This window comes from Lagenorhynchus albirostris, chromosome 3 (genome assembly GCF_949774975.1).
Source record: "Lagenorhynchus albirostris chromosome 3, mLagAlb1.1, whole genome shotgun sequence".
Lineage (NCBI taxonomy): Eukaryota > Metazoa > Chordata > Mammalia > Artiodactyla > Delphinidae > Lagenorhynchus > Lagenorhynchus albirostris.
The window spans coordinates 123,452,737-123,475,459 of NC_083097.1; the positions used below are offsets into that span (position 1 = coordinate 123,452,737).

The following is a 22,723-nucleotide window of genomic DNA, read 5'->3' on the forward strand; positions in this document are numbered from 1 at the left end:
CCCTGAGGGCATCGCAGGCCCCTGCCCAATGCAAAGCGGATGCGTCCCATTCTCCAAGAGCATTTTTCTATTTCCTCCTCTACCCTGTAAAATTGATGATTCCTATGATGTCATAGCAGAATGGTCTCTTCTTCTGCGGCTCCTTCCTGCCTCCCCCTCCACAGTTCCCAGCCCAGAGGGCCAACAAGCCTCGACACTGCTCAAGGCAGGATACAGTGTCAGGAATCACTGCAGCACACTAGCCGTGTACACACACTAGGAGTGGCACCACGTGCTGGGTCAGCGAGCTTGGAAACCCTAACCCCTTGAGCCTCGGTTTCCTCATCTGTAAAATGGAAAAATAACACCATCCTGCTTCGTAAGGTGGTTGGAAACTTTAAAAGACAACACATGCAAAACTCTTAGCACCAGCACGTGGTTGATCTCCTGGGGGCGGTTTATTTTGCTCTTTGTGGGTGCCTGCTCTCCACCAGGCCTGGGCAAGGTGTTGGGTCTGAGAGAGAACTAAGATCTAGAGCCTGTCCTAGGGGAAGTAACAGAGCTAATGCAGAGAAGTCAAGGTTCACCTTGGGCTTAAATATCTAAGTCATCAGCGTTACAAGGGAAGAGCCATTTAATTTCTCCCCCCAAATACACTATTAATAGAGTAATTTACAGAAACAGGTGGGACTGGGGGACAGAGAGTCATTTAGAGGAAAGGAGGGTAATTTTGTTCTCCAGCCATTAGGGCCATCTCAGCCCACAGTACTCCAGGCCAAAAGTGGACTGTAATCTGGGACCTTCCCTACCCAGAATGGTGCAACTCAGGGCAGTTTTTCCCAACACAACCCTTCCCACAAGCCTCTGGGTCATCCGTGGTATGACTCAGGCCCTTCAGAAGGGAAGTGGGTGTTAAAGCCATTCACTTTTCTACCTAGTTGAGATGCAGTGTGAAAGGAGACACAGAAAGAAGGGAGGCAGGAGACTTCCCTGGCGGTCCAGTGGTTAAGACTCCACACTTCCACTGCAGGGGGCGCGGGTTTGATCCCTGGTGTGGGAACTAAGATCCCGCCAGCCGGCTGTGCGGCCAAAACAAAAAAAGGGAGGGGTTAATCTCACCCTCTGTATCAGATAGTGAGAACTGGGCAGAGCTTGTGGGGTGAGCGGGGGATGCAAAGGAGAGCTCGTCCTCTGGGAGGTCATCCCCTCCCCCGAACCCCGAGCACACTGCCTTCCACTGCACTCCTGGCCTTTGCATCGAGACTGCTCATTGATGACAGTATTATAAAATTCGTATAATAATAATAATAATAATATTAGTAGTAGTAGTATCGTAGCACTATTGTTACTATTATAACAATATTCTGCATCTTGCGGCCTTTATCCTATTGCTCTGCACCGGCCTGCTTCCTTTTGCCGTGGATACTGGCAGAGGCCATTCCTCATACTCCCCTAAGTCCTCCAGGCCCCCCTCGGATACGGAGCACGTCACATGTCTGCGTGCATGTAGAGAGGGTGGTGCGTGTGTGAAATACCTGACCATCAGAACACAGAAAGAAGCAAACATAGAAGAATCTAAGTCAATGGGAACCTAAATCATGGACTCATAGAGAGGACACAGACACACGCAGATACACACACACACACACACACACACACACACACACACACACACACACACACACACACACACACACACACACACACAACTTTCAGGCCCTAAGCTCCTATCTGGAATACGAACACATCTTTGCTCCCAGAAATGTCTTAGCCTTTTCCGAGGATGCGACTGTTACATAATAGTAATGGTTGGATCTTTGGAATCACAATGATAGAGGTTAAACATTCCTAATCTCATATGTACTAGCTGTATGACCTCATGTAAGACGTCAACCTCTCCTGACCTCAGTTTCTTCCTCTGTACAATGGGCAGTATTGCACGGAGGTGCAGAGCACAGGCTTTGGGTAGATCTACTGCTTACAAATTCTACGATCTTGGGCTACTTATTCGGAAGCCTCAGGTTCTCCAACTGCAGAGTAAGGATAATAATCCCTATCTCATGGGGATCCTGTAAGGAATAATAGGATGGCATAAAGTGTCCGGTCCATGGTGGTACCCCTATATCTGGCATTCATACTCAGGGTTCCAGGGTCCAGCAAGGAGAAGCGACTGAAGGAGTGGACAGTACGGGAAGGACAGGCAAGGGGGAAGGGAGGAAGGCACATCCGGGCTCACCTTTGTCCTTGATCAGGCTCTGCACTTCCTGCTTGACGCTGTCATTCCAGTGGGTAATGTCCACGTGTAAGGAATAGTCACAGCAGCTCTTGCCATCGGCCCACTCCCGCCACTTCTCATAGGCCTCCGTCAGGCTGGACTCGGGCTCGGGCACCACGTGGTCAACTGAACAACAGAGGCCCCGCACGGGCGATTCATCAACACAGCCTTTGGTCCCCTCTGTACGGGTCTGCTCTTGCTTGCTTAGCTACGACAGCAAAGTCTCTATTTCCTGAGCATAGGATTAACCTTAGAAAGGGTTCCCGGGTGGTTTCAAGGTTGCTGATGGTTCAACTGTGACTTAGCTGTGGGATCTTGGGCAAATTACTAGCTTCTCTAAACCTTAATTTTCTCATTCTTAAAACGGGCACCAAGTGGGGATGGGGACAGGGGTAACACTGCCTTCCCTCTAAGTTTGTTAAGGGATTAAATGGGAAAATGCATGGAAAGTGCTTCACCTGATGCCTGGCACATAGTAAGCGCTCCGTAAATATTAGCTATCAATTGATGAGCGCCTACTGTGTGCCATTATTACCAGTATTACGGGAGTCACTGCTGGTGATCCAAGTTGGACTCCCTTTTATGGGCAGAAGGAGGGGCTTTAAAGTTATGTCTGGGCACAAGAGAATGAATGCTCGTGCTTACTGCCGTAGCAAAGACCTGGTATCGGTTAAATGAACTTGACGCTTGGCCCACAGATATTATTTCCATGCAAACTTTTTGCCCAGAATATGGTTTCTTTGAGGCCAAAACCTACTCTTGCAGTACCTGCAATGGTGGATAATACTTTTAAAAAGAGTAAGATTTACACCAATAACATTGGTGAGGTTAAGGCAAAAATTAGAGTTTTTCATAGTTCCCCATGGCAGTCGAGAGAAAGTATGAATTGGTACAACTTTCCTAAGAACAATTTTGAAATGTATATCAAAAACCATGACATTTTTCATACCTCAACAATTATTCCTATGCCTAAGAATTATCCCTAAGGAAATAAACACGGCTATATGCAAAATCTGGGTTCTCAAGATGTCTGCCACTATTTATATATTCATGTAAGTGAAAAACTGGGAACAAAGTCTTACAATAGGGAAGTTTGGTTAAATACATAAATTGTGATACCTTCATAAAACGGATGTCAGGAGCCCATTTAAAATTTGGTAGAATAAAAATAAATGAATGGAAAGATATACATGACCTATTAATTAGTGAACATAGAAGGCTAAAGCACAGTATGTTTATTACAATCCTTTTTGTTAAATAGAAAAAAATATATAGCCAAACTGTGACAGTGAAGTGAGATTTATGGAGTTTTTTTTCTTTTCTGCATACGTAGGGTTTTTAAATTATCTACAAAGGACATGTACACTTCTGTTGTTCTTATATGCTTTCCTCTCTTCTCACGTGGAGCTCCTTCCCTAATGCAGAAGCCCAAGCCTAGTGCATATGTCCAGGTTTCTGAACAGGTCCAGCTCCTCAGCAAGATGGCAGAAGGCCGGGCCAACAGCACTGATTTCCTCAGCCTTCTAGCGCAGGCAGCCTACGTGCGCTTATCGGAAAGCAAAGGCATGGAGCTATGTTACTGATGCTTGGACCCACACCAGGGCCTTCGTGGGCAGGCCGCTGCCGAGAAGTCAGCTGGCTTCCTCCCTTTGGTTTCCCAGAATTGCACCTTTTATGGCCCTGGCACAATTTTCCTGGGTTCCCACACCCAACTAGCTGAAGCTGAACCCTGCTACTGCTCCCGTTGAAAGGAAGCAAAAGACAGTGGATAATACAGCTCGGGCTGTACTGAGTTCTTAAGTGGATGTATACCGTGGTAAACAGTGCTCTTGCTGACCAAGTCGGGGGTGGGGGGGGGGGGGCCAGGGCTGGGACGGGAGCCAATTCATTGGGATTCCTTTGGCTTAGGAAGGAGTGCCCTGGAATGCTATCTGCTCAGTAATCCTGGCATTCAACTCCCTAGGTCTCTTTGGAATTGCAAAAGTCACCAGAAAAACAAAACAAAACAAGAGAAACAACCCCCCAGCCTGCCCAATCTTAAAGATACGAATTGGTCAAAACACAGCACAGACTAAATAACACTAACCACCAATGAAGCCTCCTAAGCTCTCAAGAACTGTTAAGTCTCATTATCATTCTCTCTGGGATGCTTCTCAGCCCCATTCTCACTGCTCTGCCTGTACTCTCTGCCCCTGCTGCCTCAGACCCAAGTTGGAAGTCCTGAAATTACTTTTTGCCCACGATCCACAACTTTTTCAGTCCACTTTCCACAGAGACTGGCGCAGAGGTGATACGTGCTGATTCCCCACCCATGGTATACCGGACCCCTGCTCTAAGACAGACAGAGAAGACACCTGCTTTCAAGGTCATGAACCTCCTGAATCTCCTCTATGTGGTTACAGGAGCTGCCAATGTCCTCACCATAACCAGCTTTTCTCAGGTCTCATCAGGCAGAAAGTCCAAAAACTGAATTGAGGGGAAGTGTACGAGTTACCAACAGAGACCACTGCAGTTAACATGTTAGTTAAACTCACTCCCTAGGACCCCTCGCACGCTTTACAGAAATGTGTAAAGTCGGGGGACTTACTGATCATGGTGGTGCCCCCCGCTAAGGCAGCCTTGGTCCCTTGGAAGAAGTCATCCACTGTGGTCATTCCCTTGTAGGGCATCTGGAAGTGAGTGTGGACATCGATGCCTCCAGGAATCACCATTTTCCCATTGGCCTCAATGGTCTTCACCCCTCCAGGGACAATCAGATTGTCTCCAATTTGCCTGGTGAGACAGGGAAGCAACCAGCAATTTAAAAGAATGACTTCCAAGATAAACACAGTATTATAAGGATTTGCAATGTTGTAACTTATGTTTATCAAAGTAGTCTTTTGCAAGTGATTCACAAGTTTAGCAATCTAGAAACAAATAAAGACAGGTATCCATAACAGAATACATTTTTATTATAAGACATTGAATATAGTTCCCTGTGTTATACAGTAGGACCCTGTTGTTTATTTTATATACAGTAGCGTGTATCTGTTAACCCCAAATTCCTAATTTATCCCTACCCGCCTTTCCCCTTTGGTAACCATAAGTTTGTTTTCTACGTCTGTGAGTTTGTTTCTGTTTTGTAAATAGGTTCATTTGTATCATTTTTTAGATTCCATATACAAGTGATATCGTAAGATATTTGTCTTTAACTTACTCCACTTAGTATGATAATCTCTAGGTCCATCCAGAAAACAATTTTTTTATAGACACAAAACAATCTGATATGCTGTTTGGTAGGACCGTGTGTCCTGGCTTAGTACCGTAACCCCAGTGGCTTAACCATGTCTAGAATATAGGGTGTGTAATAAATATTTTTTAATAAGTGTTTTTATTATCCTTTTCATTTTGTTCTTTATTTAAAGGTCAGGAAGAACATGTGCAGAAGGACCGAACGGCTGTAAAATAATGAACTGTTAGGAGAGACTGAAGGAGGTAAAGAATCATTTTAAAGAATAGGTGTGTGAACTTTGCTATCCTCTAAATGGGTTCATCTGTGCTCCTCATAACAAATGGAATCTGTCTAGGGCATTTCACAACTCAGACTTCACTCTCAATTCCATCCTTCCCTGATAGTTTATCTGTCAATCACAGCTGATGGCAGATTCTCAAAGAGGAAGCCAAAGACGCAGATGCCTACACCAGCTGCTTTTGTATGGTCAGCATCTCAGTAGAAGTTTCAAGCCAAGGAAGGTGATTATGACAACCTCCACCAGACACAGCTTCACCCAAGAAGCTTCAGAGCATCCCAGGGAGGCAGAGAGGGGGAGACTGGGGTGGGAAGGAAGCCAGTAAGTATGCCAAGGGCACACTACACAAGACAATTGGCAAATACAACTACTCCTAGCACAATGTAACCACATAGACCATCTATGTTGCTTAGTTCACATCCTTGATTGAAACATCCAGTTAATTCCAGGTAGACTTATGATTCTCTTTTTTTTTTTACTAAACTTATTTTATTCATTTTATTTTTGGCTGCACTGGGTCTTCATTGCTGCTCGCAGGCTTTCTCTAGCTGTGGCGAGCGGGGGCTACTCTTCATTGTGGTGCGTGCGCTTCTCATTGCAGTGGCTTCTCTTGTTGCAGAGCATGGGCTCTATGCGCACAGGCTTCAGTGGTTGTGGCATGCAGGCTCAGTAGTTGTGGCGCACGGGCTTAGCTGCTCCACGGCATGTGGGATCTTCCCGGAGCAGGGCTCGAACCTGTGTCCCCTGCATTGGCAGACGGATTCTAAACCACTGCGCCACCAGGGAAGCCCTAGACTTATGATTCTTAAGGCTCTACATTATCATGAGCCCTCTCCTACCTTGGGGACACATGCACCCCACTGCCAGTGGCATGAATACTTTCCGCTTTTGTTCACAGCCACCTAAGAAAGATACTTTCCTGGGGTAGGAAGAAGTCTACCACTTGCCTGACAAAATCTAAGTTCTACAACTAAAATTAAGTCTTCCTGACATCTCTAAGAGTTCACCCTTACCACGTCACCACTCTGCCATTCCAGAGCCACCACAATTTAAAACACACTGTGGAGAAAATGCAGCCTTGATTGTAACTCCATTCTAGTCCAGATACTGGCCAGTGTGTTCTCATTTCCCTCCCTCACTGATTCACCTCTAAGAGAAATTGAGAACCAAGGGCATGAAGAGTTGCCTGGCTTGGGTGTGCCTACGTATATATGCTTCTACCAATTTTGACAACTGGTATAACACCCCGTCTGAAAAAGAAAAGCCTTCCCTCCTTTTCCCCACTGAACCAATCAAGGTCCCCTTAATCCTTGAAGGCATAGCTTCTATCTCCCCTCCTTGGTCAAGTTTCTACTGACAGCCAGGTCTAATAATTAAGAGTGTGGCTCTGCCCTGGACGTGAGCTATGTGGATTCGCAGTCTTGGATCTGCTAATACTAGCGTTATGACTTCGGCCAAGTTACTTAACCTCGCCATGTCTCAATTTTTTCATCTGTAAAATGTAATAAAAGTGCCTCCTCCATAGGTCTGTTGTGTAGATTAAACATTAATCTGTGTTAAGCCCAAAGAACACTGTTAGTTAGGCACATGAAAATTTAGTAAATACCAGCTATTATAATCAATAACTACCTTAATCTCACATAGCCCTCTCCTTCCTCTGGATCTCATCTGTTCTACTAATTTAATACTCGATATTGATATTATCTGGTGATGTCATGTGCTTTGCATGTACAGACATGTCACTTCCCCTAAAAGACTCTCAGGTCCCTGGGGGAAGAGAGCACGATGATTTGGGTCCCAATGATATCTACCATAGCATGTGACATAGTACGTGTCCAGTGCCTGAGACAACTTCTTTGCACATAGCAGGTACTCCAGCAATCTTCACAGGAAACAACTCTGTAAAAACTGGAGGAAATTATTTCTGTTTTTATGCTCTGTGAGTTAAGAATGTTGTTGGAGATATATCATTTTATAGGACTGGATGAAGATCATGTTTATACACCCTTTTCTCCACCACCAACACACACATCTGATGGTTAAATTCCTTCTGTAACATCCTTGACAAGTGGCCTTCCAGTCTATTTTAATAGAGATGGCAAAGAAGACTCAGTTTTTGTATTCAACTATGGTAGTAGGTGCCTGAATCACTGCGTGAAGATGGATTCTGAGCCTGTATTTAGGGCTCAACTGTGAAAAGTTCTGTGATCAATTAGTGATGCCTGCCATGAGCTCTGGAATGAGGAAGAAGCATTAGGTACTAAATTTTTTTCCAACTCTGAACATCTCTAAATGAGGGAACACACTTCCACCAGAGAGTGGACTATACACAATCATGTTTTAGTAAGAGAAAAATGTAGAATTAATCGTGGCTCATATTTTGAAGAAAGTACTGTTTTACACTGGTTGGCTTGTCTAACAATTCCATTTTTCCTGCTTCTAATATGAAAAAGTATTTATGCAAATTGGCAAGGCTACCAAACACAAATATCTTCATTCTTGCATTTGTTACTCATTCATCCATTCATTCAGTCACTCATCCATTCATTCAATGCATTGATTAATATGTTGATCTTTAGCAAGTTATTTACTCTCTCTTCCTCTTTCTCCTCTATCCTCCTCTGAAAAGGGGGTAATAAGAGTACTCACTTCATAGGATTGCTGGCAGATTAAATGATAAGGCATGTAAAACAGTTAACGCAGTGCCGGGCACATACTATATACTCAATAAAAGGTAGCTCTTACAAAAGTCTCTATGTGTTAAGTACTGGGGTAAGTGCTGCGGATACGGAGAAGAATAAGATATGGTCCTTGCTCTAAGAGTGCCAACAGTGTCAGAATTGCTACGACTGATAAAAGCACAGGGTTTTTAAAAGCTCATCAAATGGAAAGCTAGCCTAGATTTGGGGCTGGTAAGGAATGTTGGCCTACAGAAAGTTGTATTTAAGCCAAGTTTCCGAAGATAAGCAAGCAATCTATAACCAGAATCTTAAGCTAGCCAATGAAGCTGAATAAGATGAAAATAAAACTGAATGAGGCCAGGGATGGCTCATATGGTGGGTTGGATATACCAGTTTTATACAATATCTTATCAATGTGGGGAAGTACCCGGCTTTATGTGATGAAGGCTATGTGTAAATCAAATCCTTTTTTAAAGGTCACTATGAAGCTACCCATAAAGGTTACCTGGCTGTGCTGCTTACAGGCATCCGATAGCAAACCATTTTGTAAAGTAATTATATATCCCTAGAGTATCTATTTGGAAACCTTGCCTGTCCTATGTATGTCCTATCTGTGCTCTGCCTATCCACGTCCTACCTAAGTCAAGGTTCAGTTTAAATGCCCTCTCCCTCTCAAAACCTTCCTCTGAAGGGATTTCTCCTCCCTGTGCACTTCTAAATTACTTATCCTCATTTGAACTCCTTTGGTACCTATTACACTAGGCCTTATATTTTTAGGGTGCTGTGATTTGTGGACGTTTTCCAGTGACCTTAAGGACAGTGGTGACATCTCCCAATTCTCCAAGACACATAGAGTGCCCATCAATGCAGCTTGCCCAAAGGGGCCCTTAGCATCATTTGGGTGACTGAATTCAGATTTTTCATTTCATTCATGTAATCCAAGTGAACTAAGGCTAGCTCCCATTTTTAAGGGATTATGTGCATCCAGACTGAAGGGCTAAAATAAAAACTCATTTTTAAGGAGGAGAAATGAAACACACAGAAGCGACGGGCTAGTGAGCAAAAAAGAAGCAAGTTTCCTTCTGAGCCTCTAACGAAGAAAGTTCAAAAGACAAAGCAAAGGGTACTATATACCTACTTTATTAAGCCGTCTTCCATGTAAATATCAGCGTAAAAGGATTGATCATCGTTGACGATTCTGCCTCCCTTGATCAGAAGACGGTCGCTCTAGAAAAGAAGGAAAACGGGAGTCATTCTCACAGCTAGGATTTCAGAGAAGAGAGGTCTGCCGAGGTGCTCCCCATTCATTGTTTTAGAGGTTTAGCAGAAACCATTTTCTTAAGACATCTGAGTGGAACTGCAACCTAAAGAACAATGGTGGGCTGCAGTTTGTTAAGAATTCAACATACAGACTTCAACTCTCCACCCATCCATCCATCCATCCATTATTCACACGTCCACTCACTCAGCAAATAAGTATCTAATATTTATTGTTAAATAGTGGGGAGGATGCAATTGTGAGTGAGCCACACCGTCAAGGTCACTGCCTGGATGGAACTTAAGGGGAAGTCTAGCAGTAAAGAAATAAAGTCATCAAAATAAGTAAAACAATGTAAAATTGTATCAAGTGTCACAAAATACAAGGGAGTGGGGCTTGTTTAAATAGAGGCTGGAAAAGGCCTTTTCAGGGAAGATCAATTTAGATGGAGAACTGCAAGCAGAGGGAACAGTGTGTGCAAAGGCCCTGTGGTAGGAAGAAGTTTTGTTTCTTTGAAAACCTGAAAAAGATCAGTGTGGAGGAAGCTTAGGGATCAAGGAGGGAAATGGCATGAGATGATGCTGGTGAGGTAGGGCTTTCAAAAGAGGACATAGGTTTCATGGGGGAAGGAAGCCCCACAGACAGGCTGACTTCTGGCTTCCGAAATCAAAGACTGCGAACAGGGCCAGAAAATGAGAATTGAAGCTAGGACTCCTCTGGGGATATAGCCAATTACCACTTACTCTCTCCTGCTTCCAAGGTATTGGGTAAGAATAAGAAATTTCATCATACTGTATTGTCAGGGGGAAGGATTTTTTAAAGATACAGATCAATGAGGTGTTGAGACAAAACCTACATATATGGCAAAGAAGATGTGCTAATGAGGTCAAATACAAACTACTGCCACACGTGATCTCCAAGCCCCTCAGGAGCTGGCCTCTGTCATTACATCCACTCTGTTAGGTTCTATCACATGTTGCCTCATATTTTATATGGTGGCAAAACTAAGAGACATGTAGTTCCAGCCGCCTATCAGGCTCTCTGGCCACTAAGCCTTTGCAAAGATGTTCTCTCCGCCTTCTCCTATGTTCACCTCCCACTGACAACCATCCTCGCCATTGTAAAGCCTCAATCAAAGGGGTTTTCCCCTAGGATACACTACCTGACTTTCCAGCAAATGCTACCTGCTCCCACTGCAGCTGAAACAATGAATTGTTCTACAAGAGTTGGTTTACTGTTCATTGGTCTCCTGACTAGACCAAAGACTCCTGTAGTCTTAGAACTATGTGTCTTTTGATCTTTTTACCTTATTCCCATCTTCGATAGCTGTTAAATATTGGTCAAATGAATGGCTGAAGGGTGGGACACAGGAGGTGGTATTATATATCAGAATGATAAAAAGGCCATCTGAGTCAGAAAGTTATGTGAAGTGGTCGGAATATTGGACTTGTAAGGAAAAACAATTTTAATTGAAGGCTACTGTAATCTACCACTTGAACAGAAATTGCAAAATTACAGGAGGCAGTCCTAGGACTGTGCTTCTCAAACTAGGGTGCACATTAGAAAAATATAGATTCCCAGGCCCTGCTCTAGGCCAACAACTATGTATTTTATAAGCTCTATAAACGGCTCTTAGGCAGCCATCAGCCAGCCCACAGCAAGTCACAGACCAGCACCAGGAACCACTGCCCCAGACACAGTTTGTGTTGTCTGTGAAGGCAACAAAATTTCTCCAGCAGGAGCTTCATACTAATAACAATCTTGGCAACTATAAGAGTTCCCTCTCACAGCTCAGTGCTTTTATGATGCTCTTTGTCTTTCTAGCAAAGAGCTGAAGTAAGCTGGGTTAGGGAAAGGGGCCAGTTACTGCCTGAACTGAGCCCAGTCATGAAATATGACCATCCTCCTGCCTGGGGGCATCCAGTCCTGAGCCACTGGGGATCATCACTTCCTTCAATAAGCATGAAATATCAACAAAGGGGAAAAAGCTATCAGGCCCCTTGTACATCAGGGGTGTAGTAAGAGGTGACCCAAGTGGAATTAACATCACTGAGATGGCATTGTTAAAAACTGTTCCAATGCCAGTGAAATAAGCTTGACTCAATCATCAGGAACCTAAACAGAGCACAAAGATGAACTGTAGGCCTGGTGTAAGTTTCAGAGATGGGAGTAACAAGACCCCTGCTGTATGCACTATAGTATTAATATTATTATTTGTCTTTATCACGTAGAGCAGAGATATCAGAACCACAACTCACAGAGCTCAAGCAAATGCTGTTCCTGGGGGTCTTCAGCCTGTCCCCTGAACTTTTATTAAAGTGGTTAATAAAACTGCTTTATTAATTTTAACTCTTTCCATGCATGTGGGATCCACTACAAAGGACAACCCAGGCAAACAGTCATCAGACACAGAAGCATGTGAAAGGCAAGTCTTGGACTTGGCATTGAAGAATGATACAGCAACGACTGACCACTCCCAGGCCACATGAAACCAGACCTCACTGGTTATGGAACATGCTTGTCTGTGAAGTCATGGACCAGCCTTAGGCAGTAACACATTCTGGGGCCCAAAGCCAACAAGATGAACAGCTCTGACAGCTCTGGTTAAAAGTTACCCTCGACGGCGTTAGAAAGGTGAGCATGGCTCTGAGGGGCTCTTTGCTCTCTGTTCTCAGTAGCTGAGGCGGTCAGGAACCCGAGAGCTGACGCCCGAGGAGGTAAAGTGGTCTAGATGCGAGCCGACCAACGTTTCTCATGCATTAATAGGTATAAAGGATGAAGGTACTTCTAGAGCACACAGGGATAGTCCGGAGGGTATCTGGAACCCAAGATGAAGCTCTTCAGAGCCTGCAGCACCAGGCCAAGGACTCTGGCTGCTTTGGGCCCTGCACGGCCACCAGGGCTGAGTGAAGCCTGGTATTGCGGCCCAGAGGGGTGCCAGGGGTACCAGCTGCCAAGCTTGGGCTCCACTGAGTTCTCCCACTACTAGGAGAATCGGGCCGACCACTTAACCAGGTGTGTGATCTTGAGTTAGGACTTAACCTCTCAGCACCTCAAGTTTTTTATTAGCCCAGAGCGGATAATAACACCTAGCTCACCTCTCAGGGTGGCTGCCAGGACTAAATGAGGTGGATGAAGGGGGAAAGGTGTGTGTGTGTGGTGTGTGTGTACATGTATATATAAAATATCTAACACAGTAAACACCTATAAATATTAGTTATATTTATTCCACTCATTATTTACAGTACTTTAAATTTTTATAAAATGCCTTAAATTAAGAAGCATACTGGGGAGGGCTTATTGTTCCCATTTTCCCAATGAGGAGATCTACACAGAGAGACAGATGACTTTCTCCAAGTGACAGCGTTGATTAGTTCCAGTTGGAAGTAAATCCAGGTCTCTCATCTCTTGGCACCAAACTGCTTTCCACCTGAGGCCACTGCACCAATAGTGCCTAAACCATATGCCAAGTGGCTCTTTCCGACAGGGCTGTCCTCTCTGTCTGACACTGCATCTGACAGTTCCAGAGCAGGAACGGCTGACTTCCTCTGCAGTAGGAAACTTCAGGAATCCAATCACTTGTAAGCCACTACTTATAAAACCAGTGGATTAGACCTGCCCCTTATGGCCTGAACGTGTTAATGCAGCTTATAAAGGGACCTGATTTACAATCCAGGGTAGCAGAGGCCCCTGAAGTTTGATAAAGTCCGACCCTTTTTCCTTCACTAGGATATGACGATGATTAGAAAATTCAAGCATAAAAAATCAAGAGTCTGTGAGAAAATGGGACAGAAAAGAGACAGAGAGAAACAAAGAAAAGAAGGAAGAAAGGGAGTGAGAAAAGACAGAGGTACAGAGGGGACAGGGGAGCAAGAGAGGGAAGGGAGGGGCTTCCCTGGTGGCGCAGTGGTTGAGAATCCACCTGCCAATGCAGGGGACACGGGTTCATGCCCCGGTCCGGGAAGATCCCACATGCCGCGGAGCGGCTGGGCCCGTGAGCCATGGCCTCTGAGCCTGCGCGTCCGGAGCCTGTGCTCCGCAACGGGAGAGGCCACAGCAGTGAGAGGCCCGCGTACCGCAAAAAAAAAAAAAAGAGAGGGAAGGGAGGAGGAAATAAACTTATAACAAGGGATGCTGTTAAGAATGGCTGTGATTCAAACTAGAATAGAAAATGCAAGGACAGGATCTTGAACTTAAGCCGGTTGGAGATGCTGGTTCCCATTTTAGTTTTCCTCACCTAGTCTTCAACGTAAAGAACTTAAATTACCACGTCTGTCTGAGCTAATGAGAATATGCCTCCCAGAAAACCCAGAGCCCTCCGTGGATTTCTTCTCACTCAGTAAAATCAGCCCCAGAACGGTACTTAGGACACATCTGTCCTATGCTCTGCAGACATGCCAGCAGCTCAGAATAAAAACTATAATCCTAGGAAGAGAAAAAGAGAATATAAACTGAAGAAGGAGTCTTCCACAATAAAATCTTTTAGTACCTGTGTTCAAATCACAATGCGCAGACTCTGACCCTCAGTGGGGACTCAAGATCCTTTCTAAGTCCAGATGAAGGCGCAGGTGGTTATTTAAAATAAATTCCCATCTGGGTAATTAGATTTGACTCCCTAAAAACACTCCCATGCTTAAGAATACAACAGGATGGATAGACTACACAGATGAAATCTTGTAGCTTTTCTTCCCCAAAGCAGCATCATTTAAAGAAGACAGAGAAAAGGCTTTCTAAGATAGTCCTGGTTGCCTCAACATGGTATTTAGGAAAAGGTACTGAATAGGCTTTCAGGAGACCAGAGATCTCATCCCACCTCTGCAGTTAAATATTCAGCCTTGGGTGAGATGCACAGGCATGAGTTTGAATTCTGCAACGAACACTACCTGTGTTTGGGAGAGTGACTTCACCTCTCTGGGCTTCAGTTACTTCATCTGTGAAACGGGGGACAATGGTATCTTTCTCTCAGGGTGCTGGTTAGGATTAGGGGGGTTCCTATAGGTAAAGGGTTGAACTCTGCTTGGCAATTTATAGATGCTTAGTACATGTGAGCTACTATCATAATTATTCTTCCTTTCAATCATAACTGGCCACTGTACAATGGCCCTCTCACAAATATTCTAGAAGAACTGAACTAACACTTTGTTAATCAAAATCTAACAGACCTTGCCATAAAGGGAATTCCAGAGGCGCCAGTCCCCAGCCAACCCCCAGCAACTGTTCTCAGCTCCTGCCACCGGCTGCCAAGGTCAGCCAAGACTTCTTCTTTTAAACCCACTCCCACAGGACAAGTTCCCACGGCCCCTCCAGGTCACTCTTCCGCTGGAAATAAGGCTCCATGAGCAGATAACAATCTACTTGCTCTCCTCCAGCAGGAATGCGGAGTGGGTGGCAACGTCTCAAACCTGCCCCCAAACTCACCCTCCCTGCCCAATGCATGGATCTGTTTCCAGGCCCCTCAATGACAAGCATGCCATGGAGACGGAGAGAACGAGTAAGGTCAGGGAGGAAATAAGACTTCTTGAAGGGCAATGCAGCTTCCTGGCTCTGAGTCTTTATTGAAACCAGGCATAGTTGTACAGGGCTGGCTATTACAAACGTCTGAACTGCTACAGATGAATCTCAAAAACATCCCTCCTTTCTCTCACCACCCAAACATACTTATGACCAAGTGTGCACCATGGAGGCTAATGGTGGGAGTGGGTGGGGAGGAGAGTGGGGAGGGGAGAGTGGGGGGGGCACTCCCTTCAAAGCACAGCCCACCGAGCAGAATGCATAATGAATGGCAAGCACTGTTGTCTCTTTCATGTGTTTGGTTTGGCCCTGGAAGGACAGACCACAAGGTAGGAAAGCAGTAATGCAGAGGAAGCAGTAGCCAAGGGCAGGTTTAACCAGGGCAGGGTGGCAGCTCCCTCTTCTGAACTAGAACATCAAAGCCAGCTGTGCGCATTCTTCCCCCCAGAACTTCATGTTCACCATTTTGAAGACGTAATTATCAAAGGGCCAGACAAGTGATGTGCCCTGCCCTGGGTCAGACTGGAGTGGCGAAATGAACCGTGGATGGCATCTTAATCCCAGCGCCCGATAACACTCTCCCAGTCTTTAACAGGGTTCCAGACACAGATAAGCACGAGTGGATAACCAGACAGGGAACCGGGGGAGGGGAGGGATGACACAGCGATGGACAGAGGAACCACAAAGCCATTCCAACCTCAAGCAGGAAGGTCAGCTGGGCCTGTGAAGCCCAAACCTCAGTCACTACTGTGCTATTTTCATGATACTGGACAGATCCCGGTACAAACTGTACTGTTATTTACTTAATATTATCCTGAAATAAATATATTTTAAAAGTAAACACTGTCTCACTCCCATAAATTCTAAGCCAGTATCACTTACCAAAAATAGACAGTAAACCTAGGAATGAATACAATAAAAACCTCATGAAACTTTGGCTCCATTCTCTGCCCTCAAAAGGCTTCTGAAGGATGAGCTCAGATCTGCTACTTTTGTTAAAAGGAAGATTACCCAGTGTCAGGGTGGGGCGGGGAGTGGAGGGGTGGTGTTCAAGACAAAGCAGCACTATGCTAAGACCTTTTCCTCGACCTGCTCATAAGGTTAGGAAAATAACTAGAAAAGGGACAAAATTTCTCTCTTTGTGGTTCAGTGTCATTGAATGCCCTCTTCCAGATTCACCTAAAATGATCTAACGTAACAGCAGGACTACCACCCCTGCTCTTGAAACATGGACCGACATGGACCAACGTGAGCCACCACGGGCTTGAGCAGTGTCCAAAGCAGAGTCACAGGGACATCCCAGGTACTGGACAGCACAGCACACGGAGGAGGTTATTGGAATGAAGGATCACCGTTTCAGAAGGTTAGGGAGAAGGAGAGAGAGGGGCAGGGTGGGTAAATCTAGTGTGAGAACAAGCATGCCTTATCATAAAATAGGATGTGACAAATCTGGGTACAAGAAAAAAAATGTGGTCCATCTTTAGCTGGGCTTTGGGGAAGGAAAAATGGAAAGGTTGCTGTCTGGATGGAAACCAGCCCTAATCACAGTTTGCAAAACCATTCAGAATTTAGGTAGCGACCAAGGGAGTTTGGAAGCCACAGCTGCACTGGCATCTCTGCTAACTCATTGTGTGCTTCTAGGCAAGTGGCTTGATCCAGCTCTGGGCCTCAGCGTCTTCAGCTGAGTGAAGGTGGAGCTCTCTAAAAAGGCCCGTTTACGTATCTGTAAAGTACAGATACTAATGCCTACCTCCCCAGCAACTGTGAGAATTAAATACCATGATGCAGGGTCGGGGCACTTCGAAAAAGCACCATGGGTGAGAGGCATTACAAATATTACCACTACTACTAATTTCACAACGGTGCTACCACCTCTATTTTATTGCTCTGATGATGTACATGTACAATTGAAGGTAAATCCAAATTGCAGTATAAATGGAAGGTAGCTACTACTATTACATATAAAGTGCCTGAGAAATGTGTTGCTCAGGACAGAGTATAAAGGAGAATATAGTTTGAAGAAAAGTCAGTGCTTTAGAGATCTAATTCATGGCCACATTTGGTCTGGGTTTATAGGAGAGTTTTGTGTTGTGTTTGTCATTTGGGGGTTTTTTGTTTTGTTTTGCATTGGTACTTTTAGGCCTCAGATCCATGTGTTATGGGTGAAAGCTCTCTGTCCCATATGCACGCTAGGAAACTGGGGTCCAGCTATGTTCAAACGGGATCCTGTGTCCCATCAGCTCGACAGCCTGTGTAAAAGCCAAACGCCTACTTCATCAGGAAGGAGGGCCTGAAATTTCAACCAGGTCTCGATTCTAGGGATAAACAGGTTTAATAATTCATTCCTGAAACGTACACTTGTGTGACTACTGGCTGTGAAGATGTTATGTTAGGTGTACGGGAAGGCAAGGACAAAACAGTCGGAAAAATTAAGCCATGACCACAAATAATAATGTGAAGTAAAAAGAGCGAGGGTAAAACTATAGAGGCAGTGAAATGATCAGTGGTTGCCAGTGCTTTGGGGAGGGAGGGGGAGGGAGAGGTGAACAGGTGAACAGACAGAGCACTGAGGGTTTTCAGGGCAGTGAAACTATTGCATAAGATGTTTTAATGGTGGATACAAGGCATTATGCACTTGTCAAAACCCATAGAAAGGTACCCCCAAAAAAGAGTGAACCTTAATGTAAAACTATGGGCTTTCATTAATAACATATCAATGCTGCTTCATCAACTGTAACAAATGTTTACCACACCAATGCAATATGTTAATAACAGGGGAAACTTGGGGTGGGGGGGAGTGGGAGGGAGCAGATGGGCACTCTTACTAATTCCTGCTCAATTTTTCTGTAAACCTAAAAGTGATCTGTTATACAGTGGAAACTAACACACCATTGCAAAGCAGTTATACTCCAATAAAGATGTTAAAAAAAAAAGTGATCTGAAGAGCAAAGTCTGTTAATTAAGAGAGAGAGAGAGAAATGGGAGAAAAATCCTCTGGTAGAAATCAAAGAAGGGTCCACAGAGGCGAGCCGAGGTGGGTCTTGGGAAAATGGTTAATCTGGACCCACAGGTATGACCCAAGGCAAGTGGGGGAACAAGAATTCGTAACTAGCATTTACTGAAAACTTGCATGTCAGAAACTCTTAGAAGCTTTATGTACATTTTGTTCAATTAATCCTCAATGAAATGAATTATCTGCTGTTTTCTCCCCATTGGGTTGATGAAGACATGGAAGCTTAGGGGGGTTAGTGCAGGGTCTGGTGTCACATAACCAGTCACTGGAAAACCAAACGTATCAAGGCAAGAAATGCATTTCAGGGGAAAATTGTGGAAATGGGTGGGGTCCCTGATACTTTGGATTCTGGAAGAAGGGGATGCAAACAGTGGCTGGCTATGGGGTTTGACCTTTATCCCACAGGTCCTGGGGAGCTGTGGAAGGATTTTGAGAAAACGAGTGAAATACAATCGAAGAGTTAAAAAAAAAAAAAACGCTGACAGAATGGTCATGCTGGAGATAAAGGAAGGAACTACTTAGAATGTAACAGCAAGCGGTGGGGGGTGGGAAAAGGAAGAAAAAGCAACAACCTATATCACTCAGGATGCCAGGAAACAGATGGAATACTCAAATTGGATTATTAAAGTGCATTTAACAAAGGGATTATTTAACAAAGCGTGGGCAGGGTTTAAGGAAATTAAATGGATCCAGAGCACACCAACAACAGGGAGAAACGCCATCCCCAGGCCCAAGGAGGCCAGAGGAGTGATTACCGGAGCTGAAGAGGGCAGCTGTACGGAGAGGGCACCTGCTGTGACCTCCAGCAGAGGCACGTCGCCACTCCACAGCAACCCAGCAGCAAGGAATCAGAGGGAAAACACCCTGATTTCGTGGTCCACCCTCCCTCCAGTCCCCTAGTGGTGCCACATCAACTAAATCCAACCAGGAGCCCAAGGGCAAAGGACCTATTGGTGCAGCCCAGACAGGTCCAGGGTGTGGAGCAGGACAGAAAACCTTGGCGAGGGCAGCTGAAGAGGCAAACAGAAAACATCCAGCCTAGTCCCTGAACATCCAACCATTGGACACAGTTTAATAAACTGCAATACAGCCACACTGTGGATTATGGTGCAGCTACTTTTTAAACAGGTTAAATCTATACCTTGAACTGAAGAAATATCTAAAATAAGTAAGTGGCAATGTGCAAAATACGATACTGTCCTTGCAAAAGCAAACAAACAAATACTATTATTATGTTTCTGTATGAGCAGGAGAAAGGTCTGGAGGGATGTATACCAAATTTGTCAACATTAGGTATGGTAGGGGGAAAGGATGCAAAGGGAGGAGGTATAAGGAACTTTTTTCTTTTCTCTTTCTCCTCTATTTACATACATTATTTCACTAGTTGCACAATGCATATGCCATTTTATAACTTTTAAAAAGGATTTAATATAGAAAATTATAAAAAGGAAAAAAGAATAAGGAGATTGCTATGGTCCAGATGACAGCAAGAGTATGGATTAGAACATGTATGGTACACTGCAGAGGAAAGCTGGAATCTAATTAGCAACTGAAGGGGAAGAGAAAGTGACATGCCACTATTTACAGTAGCCAAGGCATGGAAGCAACCTAAGTGTCCATCGACAGAGGAATGGATAAAGAAGATGTTGTATATATACACAGTGGAATATTACTCAGTCATGATAAAGAATGAAATAATGCCATTTGCAGCAACATGGATGGACCTAGAGATTATCATACTACGTGAAGTAAGCCAGACAGAGGAAGACAAATACCATATGACACCACTCATGTGAAATCTAAAAAATGATACAACTGAACTTATTTACAAAACAGAAACAGACTCACAGACATAAAAGACAAACTTATGGTTACCAAAGGGGATAGGGGTGGGAGAGGGATAAATTCGGAGTTTGGGATTAGCAGATACAAACTACTATATATAAAATAGATAAACAAACAAAAAAAAAAAGATAAACAACAAGGTCCTACTGTACAGCCCAGGGAACTATATTCAATATCCTGTAATAAACTATAATAGAAAAGAATATATATGTGTGTGTGTATGCGTTGTGTGTGTATATACATATATGAATCACTTTGCTGTACAACTGAAACTAACACAACACTGTAAATCAACTATACTTAGATAGATAGATAGACAGACAGATAGATAGATAGATAGGAAGTGAAGTGCTAAAGGTAAATGATATTTCAAGGCAGCCTGGCCAGGAAGAACCGATGAATAAAAATGCAGAAGAGAAACGAGTCACAAAATTGGGGTGCAAGAGCATGAAGAATAATTTTGAGGTGCTGGTTAGCCACACACCAAATAGGCAGGAATGGGGACTTGAGATTTAACAGGCTGGTTAGAAGCTGATGGATGGAGTTGAGTTAACCCTACACTGAGATGTCTATACCAACTGAAAGGCAATGAAGGGTAGTACAGACGCCTGGAATGGTAGTCAGGACCCGGATTCTGGTCCCAGCTCTGCGAACCCAAGCTAGGCACTTTGCCTCTCGGGGCTGCTGTCCACTGAATGGGACTCTCTTCCCTCTTTGAGAAGCAGCTCTCTCTCCACTTTGATCATGTGTGCCTGGCAGCTGGCTTTGACTGGGCCTTTGGAATGACAGGAAAGCCCAGTGAATTCCCGCTATTGCTTCTCAGAAACAAAAAACTCTTTCACTAAATCTGGAAGCCAGCCAAAATGCAATCCCCAGAGGAGCAATACGGGCTTGGGCCTTGGAATGTGTGAGCGGCACCTTCAAATGACAGGCGATTGCTCCCCATCTATTTGTGAAGGCCACAGCGATTTTTCTCCAAGTCTGACCTTATACTTTTCAATTGGCCAGGGCTGCCTGGGGACTGCGGTTGCAAGCACACAACCACTGGCTTCTGCGACTTCCTAAAACTGGCCCGTGGTGGATGCGTCGACAACGTACGGCTGCCGTGTTGCAGCTCACACCAGGTGGCCACAGAAAGGGCCCTTGGAGAGACAGCATGGGAGGGAGGGACTGTTTCAAAGAGCAGAGATGCTCTCGGTTTGCTCTGCCAAGGAGTCCAGACATCAGAGATTGGGTCTGTACAGGACAGCAAAGGGGCCTGCCTCGTCAGTCACTTTGCAGCTAAAAGATCTAAGTGGTGAATCTGCCAGGGCAGCTCAGTGGAATGGTGAGAAAGAGAAGGGCTTTACAGTCACAGTCCCGGCTGTAAAAGGAGGACAATTATATCTGCTCCAAAGGACTGAGGTCAGGAGTCAAGCCCAAATTCTGGTGCATGGTAGTGCTCAAGAAACGCACGTTTCTTTCAAAGTTGGACTCAAATCTTATGTCAATACCTTTCACCTGGATGCCTACCCACTCTCACTGTTATCTCTGAAAAGTAGCTTGACTTTTTACCTCTTTTTAGTTTACATATAGGCCTTAACTACCTTCCTATAAGAACCCAAACATACTTCCTAACGAGTATGGGAAGCAGAGGAGGTGGGGCATTCTCTCTTTTTTCTGGCTCTTTCTTGACACAAGAAGCAGACAGTGGTGATGACTGACTCTCTGGGTCACAGCCTTCTGATACCTGCAAACCCACAGCTCTGCTTTCGTTCGATAGATCGGTGTTTAAGCACTGACTATTTTTGACTCTTCGGCCCCAAACTTCTCCAAGTTATATTGACAGAGAAAACTGCAGATGCTCTGAGAACAAGGTCTTCAGGAGATCAGGCAGACTTGGAATGAAATGAACCCTTGAAATAAATATAATTGAGGTACCACTTGAAAATTATCAGAACGCAAAAATGAGACTAGCGGGCAGTTAATCCTGCCGTGACAAAAGGTTTCTTCATCTTCAATGAAGATCTAAGGCTTCACACAACAGGCACTTCCTGGGATATATTCAAGACTGCTTTCTATTTGCAAATGCTATGCTGACATTACAGGAATTGATTCCCTGTGGCTAAGGGCCCGCAGACTTCATCCCTACTTGCAAAGCCATGAGTTACCCGCTTCTTTTCCCAATGATCACTGGTTCACTTTCTGTGATTCTAACACCAGGAGAATGATCTTCTTTGGAATAGTTCCAAAACAGTCTGTTCTTTTATGACGTGTCTCTTCTCAGAAATGTTTCCAAAAGTGCTAAGGCAACTGAAGTTTCCAGTTGCAGGTGTTTTCTGCATTCCAGAATGTGTACTGTGACATGTATTAAACTGTGTCTAAAAGAAACAGCAAAGGAGTTAGGACCTTTGCAAGTCTCTTCAAGTCATCTCAGATGCAGCAGGTTTTCATCTGTGGTATGACTTATGTCTGTTATCCCAAGTCTTTTCATCTTTCATTGATCATTTCATTCACTTGAGGTTAGACCACAGGGCGGATAGTTTAGTTGTCTTCTGATAACCCTGTTTCCTTGACACCCGCTCTCCCTAAACCACTTACTAAGGGAAAGCACATTAGTTTAAAGTAAAGGAACAACATGCCTTTTCATTCATTTATTTATTTATCCATTCG

At 44.5% G+C, this 22,723-nt stretch overlaps 1 protein-coding gene across 2 annotated transcripts in view; it reads right to left on the reverse strand.

Annotated features, from left to right (window-relative positions):
- DPYSL3 (dihydropyrimidinase like 3) overlaps positions 1-22,723 on the reverse strand; it is a 113,437-nt gene that overhangs the window by 28,672 nt on the left and 62,042 nt on the right. For both annotated transcript variants that reach the window (XM_060143918.1, XM_060143920.1), the window contains exons 2-4: positions 9,583-9,671; positions 4,842-5,026; positions 2,216-2,380 (exon numbers count right to left, since the gene is read on the reverse strand). In XM_060143918.1, the coding sequence (XP_059999901.1) occupies positions 2,216-2,380; positions 4,842-5,026; positions 9,583-9,671 (439 nt within the window). The remainder of the gene's footprint in view (positions 1-2,215; positions 2,381-4,841; positions 5,027-9,582; positions 9,672-22,723) is intronic.